At 40.8% G+C, this 16,606-nt stretch overlaps 1 protein-coding gene across 1 annotated transcript; it reads right to left on the bottom strand.

Moving 5' to 3' along the window:
• Positions 1-957: 957 nt before the first annotated feature.
• LOC134023933 (NACHT, LRR and PYD domains-containing protein 12-like) lies at positions 958-14,998 on the bottom strand. Its single transcript, XM_062469761.1, is given in 10 exon segments — positions 958-1,716; positions 1,718-1,963; positions 1,965-2,115; positions 3,081-3,127; positions 4,044-4,213; positions 8,960-9,134; positions 12,460-12,627; positions 12,772-13,513; positions 13,516-14,283; positions 14,689-14,998. Coding segments are annotated over 10 exon segments (2,895 nt in total). The 3' UTR covers positions 958-1,598.
• Positions 14,999-16,606: the final 1,608 nt, after the last annotated feature.

Here is a 16,606-nt window from a genome sequence, read left to right as displayed (position 1 = left end):
GTTGGATCCGATGTTAAGTTATTTCCTCCAGGAACACAATGACGCTTATTGAGTGATTTGTTGCACTTGTTGGTTAGTTTTTAACTGATTTAAGTACTTGTACTCGCTGTAAATTATATTATTGTTGCTTGCTTTCCTACAGGTACACTCTCGCACTTTTGAGGTACATGTTGTTTAATTTGTAATTTGTATAACTACATGATCTTATGTTTCTTCCTATTGGCACTTATTTGCTTTTCACAATGTATGCTTCATGTTTTGGTTACCCGCAATGTTTTTGGGGCTATCTCGTTGTTTATGATCATTGACCTATGAACTTTTAGAAAGCTCTCTCTTGGAAGTCGCTTTGGATAAAAGCGTCTGCTAAATGAATAAATGTAAATGTAAACTGTATATAGTTAAATCTTCAAAAACATATATGTGACATGCTCTGGTGAAAAGGGGCTGTTGTTGGAATTCCTTATATATATATTTTTTTTAACATAATTTTTATTTTCTTGCATATTACAAAAGTTAAATTGTTGAAGAAGTCACTCAATATAATAAACAACATGTTTAGGATCACTAAATACTCATATTTTGTTCTTGTTTACCTAAGCTTCCAGTTAAGTTGTGGGCGCGTCATGCGTGATGTGATTTGACGGTTTTCGCTAGGCTACTTTTAGCGCGGATAGGGGGCCAATGGTCCCCTAATGATCGCTAGATGGCGCTTCTTGCACTCAGCCAAGGCAAGGTTGGAAACTGAAGTTGCCTTTGGTCAATCTGTCATTAATTTCCATGTTGATAGTCTGTGACTATTTCATTAGAACGATTGTTGTCTAGCCCTTCAATAATTCAGCGAAATATAATTTACGATAAAGAGTGGAGTCAGGTGGCTGAGCGGTTAGGGAATCGGGCTAGTAATCAGAAGCTTTGTCGGTTTGATTCCAGGCCACATTTGATAAATCAAGCCTAAGTACAACAACTAGAAGGACAGATAATCGACAGTTAACATTATGTCATAACAGAAGCAAACTCTACCCCTATTTCCCAACTCCATTCAGTAGGCTATCTTTCTAGCACAGTTCCCATAGAAGTCGATCAGCCTATAATAGCTGCAATGTTTCGTATGTAGGCTGTTGTCTGTCTGTACAAAGTGTGATATCCCCCTCCGTAATGAATAGGCAGATTTTGTCCTTTTTTTCATACGATTTTGTCATACGTTCGCTGCCCTGAAAGACAGAGAAAAAAATGGCCGAATGTGCAGCCGGCAGCAATTGAAAGAGGAAAATAGCTTTAAACTAACTTTTCCTGGTGTGATTTTGAAAACAAAAACAAAAAAATACTGGGTGATAAAACACAAATGACTGGTGCTCGGCACTATTAAGAAAAGGCGTGAAAACGTCTAGAATCTTTGAAGGGGGATTTCTCTGCTAGAGCATCCCAGGTGTACCAACATTCAGATATGTGTATCTTCAAATATTTTCTGATTTCAATGTATGACACATTATTCGAAAGCTTACAATCTGCAAAAAACGTAAAAATGACCTTGGCTGACAACGGCTCCTTTTCACAAGAGCGTGTCACATATGTGGCCATGGTGTGTGAGTGTGTGTGGGCTATTCAACCTTACAGAGGGACACTGAAGACCCACTGTACACAGTAAACCCTGGATAGAGGGGCTCAGTGAATGTGGTGTGGAATGTGTACAGGTGGGTCAGTGTGTCAGAGGAGACTGTAGAAGGACAGAGTACCGGCTGGCCAGTCCAGATACACTCCTACTCTGTGGGAGTTGGGGACAGGTATGACAGTGAACTTCTTATTGTGCCTGGCAGAGTAACTGTAGTCATCACAGTATAGTCTCCAGGACTTGTTATTGAATCCAAGCCAACAGCCATCACCCCTTCCTCTCCTGCTGATTCCTTTATAGGTCACTGCTATATGAACCGTTCCTCCACTCCATTTTGCCTCCCAGTAACAGCGCCTCTCTACACAGCACCTGTAGACGGTAGTCAAATCTCTCTGGGTGATCAGGATACAACTGCTTCTCTATCCTGCATGTCACCTTTCTGTTCTCCTCAGACAGAGAGAGGTATCTGTGTGCTGTGTTTGGGTCCAGTGTGAGCTCACAGGCATCTGATGGGGGAGACCAAGACACAATATATTACTGATCATCAATATTCATATTTCCCTCTTCCTGCCTTCCCCCTTTCATCCTCTTCATGGTATCTGACTACCACTATCTCTCCACCCTTCCTACTACTGGTATCTGACTACCACACTCTCTCCACCCTTCCTCTATCTCTCTCTCTCATTCTGTTCTCACTCCCTCACCTGCTACCTCTCTCCCTCCACATCCCTCTCTCCATCATCACTCAATCTTTCTATTCTCCTTCTGTTATTTCCACATTTTCTTTCATTCCCCCTTTTCTTTCTCTCGCTATCCCACTCCTCTCCTCATCCAGAGGGGAGGAGAGGGGTGGAGAACAGAGGGGAGGAGGAGAGGGGATGAAGGGAGGAGAGAATGGAGGGGTGGAGGGGGGGGGAGGGAGGGGGCAGCGGGGAGGAGAGTAGGGGATGAGAGGAGAGGAGGAGAGAAGAGGAGAGGGGATTGAGGGGTGGAGGAGAGAGGGGAGGGGAGAGGGGAAGGGAGGGGAAAGAGGAGGAGAAGAAGGGATGGGACATACACACAGACGTACACACAGTATTCAGATAATAGTGTTAAATTACTGCTTCTAAATGTAGTGTTTACAGTGTGTGTGTGTCCCTTTTTGACATTAACCCTCGTGCTGCCTTCGGGTCACATGACCCAAAGGTTCATAACGAACCATCGTTGTGTTTACCCAATTTTACCCAATACAAAAACAAATTAAAATAATTTTCTTTTAACCTTTGCAATGTGGGGGGTCTGAGACAGCCCAACGGTTAAAAGAAAATGCTTCACTTTGTCTTTGTATGCGGTAAATCTGTCGCAATACGACGGTGGGTCACAATGACTGATGGGTCAGAATGACCCGAAGATAACACAAGGGTTAAGTCACTAATGGTATTTTCTCTTGTATGTCCCTGTCTAGTAGAACCAAGTAGCAGTCAACACTCACATTTCCTAAGGCCAGGTTTGATCCAGCACTCTCCACCATGATCGACACTGTAGGGATAAGCAGAGGAATGATGAAAATACACTTCACCTGTTGATAAGTGACTTAGCAACTGACTTTCTAAGGAAACATGTTGTTTCTCTCATCATCAGAGGTGTATTCCAGAAAGCAGGTTTTACAAACTCTGAGCCTAACCCTGAACTCTGACTTGCTGAACCCTGAGATGGGAAGCTCAGAGTTATCGGTTCCAGGACAGCTGATGTGAGTTAATTCAAACACTGAGTACAGTGTATGTACAAAATATTTTTTTGCAGTACAGTGCTAGTTCGGCTTGCGTAGATTAAAGCAATCTAGCATAGGAGTCAGGACAGTTTTGATTATCGTAACACTCAAGTTATGAGGGAAAACATTTCCCTCATACCTTTTGTTTTGTTTCATATTCATATGACATACAAAAGGACAGGGGGGGGTTGAAAGTTCTCAATACTCCAGATAATTTGCAGAACATAGTTTAAAGTACAGTATAACATAATGCTCTTCATCACAGAATGATAAAGATATGTTGTTTACAGCCACAGACTACACTGTTCTGTCCCCATGTACATTGTTTTGATATTCTTGTGTAGAATAATGAGTATGACATGTACATTGAACTGATGAGAATAATGAATAGTAAAGCAACTGGCACATTCTTCTCCTTTATAACAGAGCATGACTGGGCATTACGAGGAGGAGGGTCCATCAACCTCAACAGCACAGATTGATTTGATTACAGCTATACAATCATAACTGCACTATATTGTAGATTATAAAGTGTTTACCTGTTACTAACCCAGTGTTCTAAATAAACATGCAGTTTTTAATTGTATCCTCATGAAATGCAAGGCCTATTAACATAATTAGATGTATATTCAGTGTTAAGCAACATTACATTAGGAGGTATATATAAAACAAACATCTCCTTACTTGAGTTTCTCCAGTCTGCATTGTGGATCCTCCAGTCCAGCAGAGAGCAGCTTCAATCCTTTTTCTCCTGGATGATTGTAGCTCAGGTCTAGTTCCCTCAGGTGATGGGGGTTGGACCTCAGAGCTGAGGCCAGAGAAGCACAGCCTTCCTCTGTGACCAGACAGCCTGACAGCCTGTAGAAAGAGGATCAATATTGTGACAGAATCCATCTGGGCCTCCAGAGTGAGTCAGCACAGAGGGGTTCATTTGGCAGGTGCTGTCATAGCTGCATCTCCCCTCATTAGACAGAGTGACCTTTTCCCCCCAGTTCAGGAAGGTTTTGTTTGTGTTCAGTTTAATGGTAGTAGTTCTATGGAACCTCAGGTCCAGAAGCCTGTTCCCCCAAAATAATGAGATTAAAGTCCCAAACCTGACTTGAATGAACCTAAAAAATCAGTCAGGTCTATAGCAGTTCCATAAAAATCTATTTTAGTTCACATAATCACTCCCTCAAGTTCCCTTCAATATATAGGCTATAGTTATAACGTTGGGTAACTGGATTTGAGTAGACAACATTGCAAGGAACTGTTGAGACCAAATCCAATGGTTCACTATGCAATCGATCATTAGAAGGGGGGGATGGGATATCGCACCTTCCAATCAGCCTGAAAGATGACAGAAATGTAAGCTAAACACGCAGAAGATGTGCTTGAAAGTTGACAAAACTACTTGTGAAACATTAAGTTTAAGGGTACTTGACTCTAGACCAAATCTGCCAATTCATTACTTGGTGATTAGGATGGGATATTGCACTTTCTACACAGACAAACACAGCGTACATACAAAACAATTACAGCAATTATAGGCTAATGTTCACTGTCTATTATCTGTCCCTTTAGTTGTTGTAGAAGGGCCGCCAACTTGGTTTATAAAATTTAAATTTTGTGTGCACACAATATGCTCTGCTGCTAATGCAAGATCCACACTGGGACCTGGGATGCCAAGGTTACAGTAATAAATAAAAGGACAAATTTCAGTTATTTTTTGTTAGGGTTCAAACAAGTTAGTGTGCAACCCAAGATCCACACTGGGACCTCTCATATTGCAATACTTATACCGTGCCCTGACTATAAATGAAGAACAATAAATGTTTTGCCAGGATGACTGAATTTATCTGACCACTGAATGTTGATGATGTTCCTGTGTGTTTATACTTTTGATTGGTAAAACCATGTATGTTTTAATGTATGATAATGTCGGATTACACATTTATAGACCAACTACAGTCAAACCTGCAATGTGTAACATCCTTTATCATAAATGTAATTTTGCTGATTGAAGGGCTAGACAACAAACGTTCTAAGAAAATAGTCACCGACTATCAACACGGAAATGAGTGCGATTGACGAAGGCCAGTTCAGTTTCCGACCCTGCCTTGGCTGTGATCAAGAAGTGCCATCTAGCGATTATTAGATGTCAATAACAACGTCCCTGTGTGAAGACTATGGGGTCATTTGACTATCTGCACTATAAGTGTGGCTGTGCCACAACTCAACTGGAAGCTTTGCTAAACAAGCAACAACAAAAAAAGAGTATTTAGTGATACTAAACATGTTGTTTATTATATTGAGTGACTTCTTCAACACTTTAACTTTTTCAATATGCAAGAAAAGTAGAACAGTAAAAAGGCACCTTTTCACCAGACCCTGTCGCCAATACTTCAACCAATGCATTTGTAAACATGGTTTTTGCATCAGGATAGATTGGATTTAGGTACATAAATTCTGGTCAATTCATATTTGTTTTTGCACAATGGTACTGTTAACTAATTGAGCTAAGACAATTCTATTGGGTTAATTTAGAGCAGTGGTTCTTAACCCTGTCCTCTGGGAACCCCTGTCCTGCATGTTTTAGATGTTTCCCTGCTCCAACACACCTGATTCAAATAAATGGGTCGTTATCTAGCTCTGTAGAAGCCTTGTAACGAACATGCATTTGAATCAGGTGTGTTAGAGCCAAGAAATATTAGGTGCGTTCGACATCGACTGTGGCTGCATGAAATGACCGGCGAGAGTTGCCGCTTGCAGTCAAGGAGGAGTTAAAAACGCCTCCTTAAAGTCGGACATTCCTGCTTCCTGTGGTTTGCTGCATTGATGTCAGTCATGGCCAATCAAGCGCTGTTTTCTTACTTTATCGCTGATGAACTGCATGGTTGAGAATTTAATTGTTTTTGCATTAGAACTTGCACGAACCAGTGCACTGAAATTTTTCATTTCATGTATTGGGCTATGTTAAACTCTTTCTCCAATCTGCAGATTGATAATACAACCAGAACTCAATTAAACGTAATATTTCTGTTAGTGAAGAGGCGGACTAAAACCCTTTCTTCAACAAATATTTAATTCAATTAAACAGTTTGGTCCGAAACTGAAGGTGTCAGAATAAACAAAGAGTATAGAAGCACAATATAGTCAATATAAGTTCTTTGGAATAAATACAAAACACGCGTCAAAGTTGTCGTGTTTGAGTCTGGCCAATCATGAAATAGCTGTGTCGTCATTAGAACCTGTGCAGTTGCTCTTGACAAAATGCGCTCGGCTGCACAGCCGGCTGTTCTCGAATCGATCTCACAGTACTTTTATGGATACGTAACAGTGACCTGGCCTTGGCGCCGTCTCAAGTCGGACAAAAAGTCTAACCAGAATTCACTGCTTCAAGTCAGCAGACTGCAGCCGGCTGCAGCGCTGCATGAAGTCAAACGTACTTATGGTCTACAAAATGTGCTGGTTTATACACTGAACATTTCCTGTGCTAATCCTGAGGTAAGATGCTTCTCAATTACTGTAAAACACCTCCGTAAACTTATTTTGTTCTGAACTGGCTGGTAATATTATTTTGACTTTAACTTTAAGATATTCAATTATTTTGAGGCTTTGAATTTTCTGACCATATAGCTTCAAGTCAGCCGGCTGTCGACGTCGCCGGCGCTGCATGAAGTCGAACACAGCTATTGTTAACAAGCAACATGGCCAACCAGAGATAACATGGACAGAGCATGCCAACAAACAGTTCATGCTATTGAACAATATTTGCATAGTAAAATAACGGCAAGTTCTTCTCAAAAATGTAAAGGAAATTAAATGGAAGTGAAATCAACCAAAAGTATGCAGAAAATGTAATAATGCATATTAGTATTTATTTAACTATGCTAGGTCAAACATAACCATATTCTGCTCTAACAGCCTCTGCACTCCATCCTGACCCACCTGGAGAATATGAACTGCTATATTCAGATGCTGTTCATGGAATACAGTTAATATTTTAACACCATCATGCCTATGTCTTTATATATTATACATACACTTAAGGCCAAACGCTAAGTATGTGTGCGCATACGCTGAATGGCTACCGCATGTATCCTGCGTTTGTTTCGTGCGTATTTTGTGCACATCTCCCTGGCCCATACGCACACTGCAATACCAACAAAAAGCGTGGGGCAGTATACCAATGATCCTCAGATGTGCTGCAGTGGCGGCTGCTGGTCTTTCAAAGAGGGGAAGCTCATTTTCGGCCTACATCCTAAAAATGTTTTATTTATTTGGCTTTTCACTGGCTAGTTCACCCCTACGACACTAGCCTAGCCTACTGAATGAACGAACAATCTAACAAAACAATATTAATCAAGGAGGAAATTAGGTTCAACTGAAACAAGGAACGTGGTGTATAATTGTATGAAATGTATGATGAAAATTGGTTAGCAATTTCGCCAAGCAAATACCAAGAAATAGGTTGCTGCAGCTTCGGTGACTTTTTGTAGTACAAAATGACTGTCAATCAAAAGGAGATGCAGTCTTTCGACAGACCCTCCAATCATCACGCAGAAGCTCAGCATCCAGGCCAGCCCACTCCTCCATTCACCCCCAGAGACGCTGAGCGTCCGAGGCGGGACATAATCTCAGCATTCATCCAATGACCGTAGTTTCGAAGCACTGAAAAAAACTGTTAAAAGCAGCCCCATTGAAGTCCATGGAAGCTGTGCTTCAACAGGGAAATGCACTGTGACGCTACGGGAATGTATGAGAAGGAAATCAGTCAGTCAACCTGCTAATATATGTAGCTGATTCTGAAAGAACTAGTCTTCGATATGAACGTGTTCTAACGCATTGAAAATGTTAACACAACAGTAAATATTTGACCATTAATTTTTTGAAATTTTAGGGGACGCTGAGCTTCCCTTGCAGTCTTAAAGAAATCGCCACTGATGTGCTGAGAGATAAAAACAGGAAATAGAAAAGAAGTAGTAGTATACAAAGGCAATATATTTTAAAGAGCAAATATGTGTTCGAGATCTCACTTGGCACTATGACACCTTGTTGACTATCCTTGCATTTCAAATGTAATACTACCATCTTAAGAAGTAAAGTATGTCAGAAGAAATGTAAATATCCAGTTGCATTGTAGTATATTACACCAAGCACACTTTTCTTGATATTTCTAATCCAAAACCCTTCATGCAGTGGAAGAGGCATCAAGCACAGGGACAACAGCACAACAGCTGCCAGATGCAAAACTCAATGCTCATGTAAATGTACAATAATATGATGAAGAGTATATCTTAACCCTTGTGTTGTCTTAGCGGTCAAACATGGCTGCTTTTCCGAGTAACCTTAACATTCGTAAAAGGTACCAAAAAAATGAAACATCACAACAACCACAGACACACAGGTACATAATGGAAAATTGAGATAATGTGTGCCACTAATTTCATTTACAAAGTCTATAAAAGTGCTGCAAATGACAGTACCTCCAGTTCCATCTCTGCTGAAGCCATGACTTCACATTTCAGTGTTTTATGTTGTCTAATTCAACCTTATAAATAAATTGTGTGATTATACTATTTTTGTCTTAACTATTGTCTCATGTTGAACATAAATACAGACCTCAGTGTCTCCAGTTTGCAGAGTGGATTCCCCAGTCCAGAAAAGAGCAGCTTCATCCCAGTGTCCTTCAGATCATTGTTACTTAGGTCTAATTGTCTCAGGAAGGAGGTTGAATTCAGTGCTGAGCTCAGAGAAGCACAGCCTTCCTCTGTGATGTGACAACTTGACAGCCTGTAGAAGGTTATCATAAGAAGGATTTAAAAACACTGCTACCTTCTCTGGAGGTAGAAATAAAGAATATCAGTCTTATTACATTCCTTTCAAACACCAAGAAGGTTTGATCAGTCAGATGACTGTCTGTCCAGGTTGGTAGACTTTCCCCCCTTAAAACAAAATCTAAAATGGAATTCTACCTTCCTATAGTTGCTCAGAAATTGTACATCCAGGTACAAAGTAGTACAATACACCTATAATGTATTACATACTACATCCAAAAGCAGGTCTGTCAGTAAGGTAGCACACCTTTCTGGCTATTTCAGACCAACAACCCGTGATGCAAGTATGGAGGACAAATGGACAACAGCTCTCTAGCACTGTGGCTCCCATCCCAGGGGGGTGTTCCATCAACGTCGCTAACGCAAGTCGCACTAACACGAATAAGTCTCACTTGGGTAAACGTCAACTTAGACTTAAGCCTCAAGCCGTTATGTCGTTAACGAGTTATGTCGCAAAAAGTAGTGTAAAGCAGCATAGGGGTGTTGTTTCAGCAGCGTAAATTGATTTTTTGAGTTTTTTTGGACTTGTCCCCAAAAAGGGCAATGTTGCCGCAATTAACATGGCAAGGGAGACAACTTGTCAAACCATTACGACCGTTAAAATGCGTAAATTGTAGACCTACCAAATCTACTTAACATATATATATATATATATATATATATATATATATATATATATGCATTTAGGCCTACTGATAATTAGCGTAATTTGATGAGCTGTCTGAAACCGTTCTGACAGTAGGCTAGCCTATGGCCGATATTCTCAACAGGAGATTGAGAATAATAGCCAAAAAAAGAACGTGGCAGCAATTGTAAATTGTAGGATAAAATTCAAAACACTGAAGAAGGCCATGGTTAATTGCACTTGATGTGGGCTAATAATGTTTTTGTCTTCACATCTTGAACAAAATTTAAAATTACTTCAAAATAACTTTGCCACACACATTTATTAACTGATAGGCTAAATGCTGAGCTTTGAGATAAAAGGGAAAGATAACCATGACTTAAATGGGGATTCACTGAAATGACTAGTATTGCACAGATCCAGCACTGACTTTTTAGATCAGAAGGTGACCCAAACTGCACACTTTGTTTAGCAGAACAGTCATTTAAAATTGCTCAGCATGACTATCATTATTATATTACGAGTATTTCCAATTAACATAGTCTGCCTCCACAGATCCAGAGGGGGCTTGGACAGTGACAGACTGTGGCTGTGCCAAGTGTTGTCACAGCCTCACTTTGGGAAAGCATGCCCTACTGGGAACATTAGGGGAGACACAGAATCTAATTGTCTTCTTTGGAAAGGGCAACATTTGGGACACTGTCATGTAGGGGCAGCATAAAGGGCACTTCATAACAGCACCTTTTTCCATTGGAAGTAAGGGCATGGGAACAGTCCAATTTAGGCCATTGTAAGGGCACCTTATAGGGTACTGCAACACATTTTCTATACTATAAAGGAACTCATAAAGACATGTTTTATAGAGGGCACACTGTCATTTATTGCATGGGGCATCCTGTGCACTCAAGCATATTTCACAATGTGAATGGCAGACAGTAGGGCACTTGGTCTAATTTTTGCCACTCTAGAGGGCATTTTAGAAACACTTTCAACCATGGGGGCACCAGGCAGTCAGGCCCTGAGTCTTCCAGCGGGCCTGGGTACACCCATGGGGACAGTATATTGCACCTATAATATTGGGGAAGCCAGAGGAGAGGTAATATACAGGCTTGTCAACATATAGGCTACTTTAAACAATGAAAATACTTTATACAATTGAATAAAAAGTCTCCTTGATTCTTTGTGTTTCAAGATTACCTGAAAAACTGATGATAATATTCCGGTACTGCTTTGGAGCAAGGTATACCCTTCATATTTCCTGGCATAGTTGCCCGTTCAAGAATGTCCCACATGCAAAGACATAGACAGATGCAGACAGACTGAACAGTGTCAAGGCTTGGCTACAGTGGGTTTGCTTCCTTGTGTGTGATTCCAGCAGACTACATAGTCTAGGCCTACCTACATAGACTGCAGTCTACTACCCTCCTTTCTACTATTATAGTCTACTCTCCTTTCTATTACTTTCTACAAAGGATGGTAGGCTGCTCTTATGTGTTCATTGCCATCCTTAAAAGTTGCTAAAGTGTTATTTCATATATATATATTTATGTTTTTTTTTTTAAGAATGACAATTAAATGTATCTAGATAAACTATGCTGGGCCTGCTGAACCTATACTTCTTCCACAGATACTGGTCAGGGAAGCATTACTTCTGTCTCTGAAGACCCTTGGGGCTGGTGGGATAAACGCCATTTGTATAATCTGAGCACCTTCATCCACCACAGGGTTGTCAAAGAACAGATACGCCATAATTCATTGTAACTTGTCTAGACGCTCTGCTTAGTTTCTATTTTATGTCAACTTAACTTGTTTATTTAAATTAATATATTTTTTGGAGATGAAGTAAACATGTAGCTAAATCATTAATGTCTGCACTTCAAAAAGTCAGAATTTATGTTTCCGAACACGGACTAAAGTGGTTTGCGCGCAGGAATTTACTCGACGGAACTGTCTTTTGAGATTCTGTTTCCGCCTGTTTGAAATTATTTGCAACACATTTTAGTTTAGCTTGACTTTTAGCCTGACACGGATCAGGCTAGTTCCGAAGTATAAGTTACCTTGGTTACGTAGCTAGAACTAAAATAAGCCACCTTAATGGAACGGAACTCTCGCTAAAGTAAGTGAGACTTGGCGAAATAGGTCTCGCTTTTCCTTAATCGACGTTGATGGAACACCCCCCAGGTCCTTATGGAACCCCTGTCCTGGATGTTTTTCATGTTTTCCTTCTCCAAAACAGCTGATTCAAATGAATAGGTCGTTATCCAGCTCTGCAGAAGCCTGCTTATGACCATTCATTTGAATCAGGTGGGTTAGGAACCACTGCTCTAGCAGACAGATACAAAACACACTGCCCAAGTCAATCTACATTAATATAATGTAGTATGTTAATAGTTCTTGTTTGTCAAGGCTACAGTACCAGCGTGTTTTTCTCTTCCTCTTTTTTGTCTTTTCTGCATCTTAGTTCCCCTGGTCCTGACCTCATGCCTGCCTTGACTTCGAGCTTGCCTGCTGCCCTGTACTTGAATGACTCTGCCTTGAGGATTATTGTGGAAAATCATTTGGCTGACCCCCTTGTACCTTGACTAAACCACAAAGTTACAACCAGTGTGTGGTTTAAAATAGATATTGGTGTGTCATGTAGCATAGGAATGCAGACCTCAGTGTCTCCAGTTTGCAGTGTGGATTCCCCAGTCCAACAGAGAGCAGCTTCATGCCTGAATCTTCCAGGTGATTGTTACTCAGGATCAGCTCTCTAAGATCTGAGGAGGGGAGAGCTGAGGCCAACACTTCACAGCACCGTTCTGAGAGGTTACAGTCATTCAGCCTAAATGACATTAGGAGAACATAAGATATCATCAGAGTCATAGTACATATGACAGGATTATATGATCATTAAAAATTACTGTTGTATTATTATTAATTATAGTTAATTTTATTATTATTAAAATTGTTCAAAATGCCTACATACAGAGCAGTGTTGGAGTGTTTGACCACTGGCAGCAGCCTCAGAAGACCTTCCTCTGATCTGGAATATTTCGTCAGGTCAAACACATCCTTCTTCTCTTCTGAAGTCAGCAACACAAAGACCATAGCTGACCACTGTGTAGATGAGAGCTTCTTCTTTTTCACACTGGAGAGACTTCCTGAGCTCAGGTAGTGTTGGATCTCCTCCACCAGAGAGTGGTCATTGAGTTCATTGAGACAGTGGAACAGATTCATGCATCTCTCTGCAGAGGGATCCTCTCTGATCTTCGACTTGAGATACTTGACTGTTTCCTCATGGCTCTGTGTGTTGCTTCTTGTCTGAGTCAGTAGGCCTCGTAAGTGAGTCTGATTGGACTCCATTGAGAGGCCCACTAGGAAGCGGAGGAAAATGTCCAGGTGTCCATTCTTACTCTGCAAGGCCTTGTCCACAGCTCTCTTGTAGAGGTGGATGTCAGATGTGACTGAGGTGGACTGAGACATCAGATTCTCATTGTTGTTGTTCTTCTGTTTGGTCTGTAACACCAGGAAGGTTGCGTACATCTCAGTCAGGGTCTTGGGCATCTTCTCTTTCTTCTCTGTTCTCAGCATGTCTTCAAGGACTGTAACAGAAATCCAAGAGAAGACTGGTATGTGGCACATGATGTAGAGCGTTCTTGATGTCTTGATGTGTGAGAGAATTCTCTTGGCCAGGATCTCATCACTGCATTTCTTCATGATGTACTCTGTGGGTCATTGAACCCTCGTACTTCTGTCACCAGGTCAACACGCTCAGAAATCTCATTGGCTGCTGCGGGTCGGCATGTTATCCAGAGAAGAGCAGAAGGAAGCAGATCTTTCATGATCAGGTTTGTCAGCAGCACATCTATAGTATTTGGCTCTGTGATATCTTCACAGCTCTCATAGTTCTCGTAGTCGAGGGGCATCTGGAACTCATCAAGACCATCCAAGATAAACAAAACTTTCAATTGTTTCCTGTTTTTTTGTCCCTTTGTGAAAATGACAGCAAGAAACTCTTTCTCAATTTCTTTGAAGCACTTTTTTATCACATCAATCAAGGTGTGCTTCGTTTCCTTAAACAAATTCAGCTGTCGAAAAGGGAGTGGAAAAATAAAGTCGATGTCTTGGTTTTCTTTTCCGTTTGCCCAGTCCAGAGTAAACTTCTGTGAAGAAAACGTTTTGCCAATGCCAGCAATTCCCTTGGTTAGAACCGTTCTGATAAGTTTGTTTTGTTCATGTTGGGATTTAAAGGTGTTGTTGAATTTGATTGTTTTCTCTGACCCTCTAATCTTCCTGTATTCTCCCTCAATCTGTCGCACTTCATGTTGGTCATTGACCTCTCCACCTCCAGCCTCTGTGATGTAGAGCTCTGTGTAGATACTGTCAAGAAAGATTTTCTTGCCATGCTGTTTCATTCCATCAACAATTTCTTCATACTTAGATTTTAATAGTAATTGATGTTTGCGTTTGTTGTCTTTGATGTTTTCTGCATATTCATCTACAGAAAGAACATATACATGTGAACTCCATTGTTTAATACGTTTGAACTAATTCACATCATTAAAAGAAAATAAAGGTATTTCTATTCTGAAAGCAAATTAGCAGCCTAATATCATAGTCTCTTCAATATAGGCCCAGTTTCCGGGACATGGATTAAGACTCGTCCTAAAGTCAGAGAAAATTGAATGAAGATCTCCATTGAGCTTAATCCATGTCCCGGAAACTGGGCCAAAATGTTTTAAATCGATTGTGAAAAAGTAATTTATATTTTGTATGGTGTCTTTATGATTGTAATTATTGCCAAATGTAATTTACTTCATCTATCTAACTATCCGTCATTCAGCTTTTTATCTTTTAAATTACAAGTTGATATCATCAGATAATAATCAGTCAGATTATTTACCATGCTCTGAGGGGTTTTCACCAGGAAGAGCAGCATAGCCTCCAGTCTCAGTCTTCAGCGACTCAGCAAGCTCAATTAACCTCATCTTCCTCAGGATCTCCACAGTGATCTTCAGAGCTCCTTCAAGTCTGTATGTCTCCACCATCCTATCCACTGTGTCTGTTCTGGAAGCTTCCTCCAACTTGCTTTTTAGGATGGGATCAAACCCATCCAGAATTGTATTTTGCAGGTGCCAGTGAAACGTCTTCAGATCCTTTCTCCCTAGCTTCTCAAGAGTTTCCAGGAGGTGTTCTATATCACTTGTGGCCATTGTAGATTACTGGAGAGAGTTCAAGTTCAAGTATTTTATTGTCATATGCAGAGAACAACACAGGGTCAGACTGGGCACTGTAATCTTTAGGACAAGACAACGCAAAGCAACCAGGTATAACATAACATATAAGTACACAAAACATATAGTACATCTATGATAAGCAAAAATATAGTAAACCTCCTAATATACAACAATATACCATATTCAATACAGTATACTAAACCTCTAAATACACTCTATAGTTCTCAGCAGTACCGGTCCTAGCACATTTTGCGCGCTAGGCAAGATTTATCACCAGCACGCCGTATTATAGCTTAAATGTCTTACGCTTTTCACCGTACCTCAGCATAATGAAAGTAGTATTTTTGTTTTAAACATATTTGTTTCACAATAGGCTTGTTCGATAATGTTTTGCTATCAGATTATTATTATTATACAGGTGAAAGTAGCCAGGTGGAGGAGAGCTGGAGGGGGATACAGGTAGAGGTAGTCAGGTGGAGGAGAGCTCAAGATATTGCTCAACACCAATTTATCAACCGATGGAATACATTGACACATAGGTTGTCTCCCCCCCTGTATTCTAATCCACCACACCTGTACAGGTCTCTATGTAGTCTAATTCACACCTGTACAGGTCTCTATGTAATCTAATCCACCACAACTGTAGAGGTCTCTATGTAGTCTAATCCACCACACCTGTACAGGTATCTATGTAGTTGTCAGAAAAGTTAAAGATGTAACTCTTATCCTGTATAAGAATGATACTGTGTTCAGCATTCCTTGTGTGCAAAGAGAGGCCTACCCCCAAATCTGAACTCTGGGTAAACATACAATACCTTTATCTTGGGGCTGAGGACTAAGGCTGAGAGGTGTTTGGGGGGTTGAGCTTTTATGACACCAGAACCAGAGATTCAACTAGGGTTGATGTCGTAAATGTCCATTGCAAGGGATGCACACACGCACGCACACACACGCCCAAGGCCTATGCCAGGGAGCCAATGAAAGAAGAGCCATGGGACATTTGCATGCCTTTGTTTTAGCCAATAACTGTCATGAGCGGTTCTGTTTAAATAGGTGATGTTTTGTCTCCTTGCGGCAGCAAGCAATAAAGCTTTCTTAAACTTGTTCACCGACTGACTGACTGCAATGCTTGATAGATTAATATTTCTGACAGTAGTCTAATCCACCACACATGTACAGACCTCTATGTAGTTTAATCCACCACACCTGTACAGGTCTCTATGTAGTCTAATCCACCACACCTGTACAGGTCTCTATGTAGTCTAATCCACCACACCTGTACAGGTCTCTATGTAGTCTAATCCACCACACCTGTACAGGTCTCTATGTAGTCTAATCCACCACACATGTACAGGTCTCTATGTAGTCTAATCCACCACACCTGTACATGTCTCTATGTAGTCTAATCCACACCTGTACAGGTATCTATGTAGTCTAATCCACCACACCTGTACAGGTCTCTATGTAGTCTAATCCACCACACCTGTACAGGTCTCTATGTAGTCTAATCCACCACACCTGTACAGGTCTCTATGTAGTCTAATCCACCACACCTGTACATGTCTCTATGTAGTCTAATCCACA

The sequence above is a fragment of the Osmerus eperlanus genome, chromosome 1 (assembly GCF_963692335.1).
Source record: "Osmerus eperlanus chromosome 1, fOsmEpe2.1, whole genome shotgun sequence".
NCBI classification, from domain to species: domain Eukaryota; kingdom Metazoa; phylum Chordata; class Actinopteri; order Osmeriformes; family Osmeridae; genus Osmerus; species Osmerus eperlanus.
Note: the sequence above shows the minus strand (reverse complement) of the source record. Positions and strands in the feature narration are given on the sequence as shown.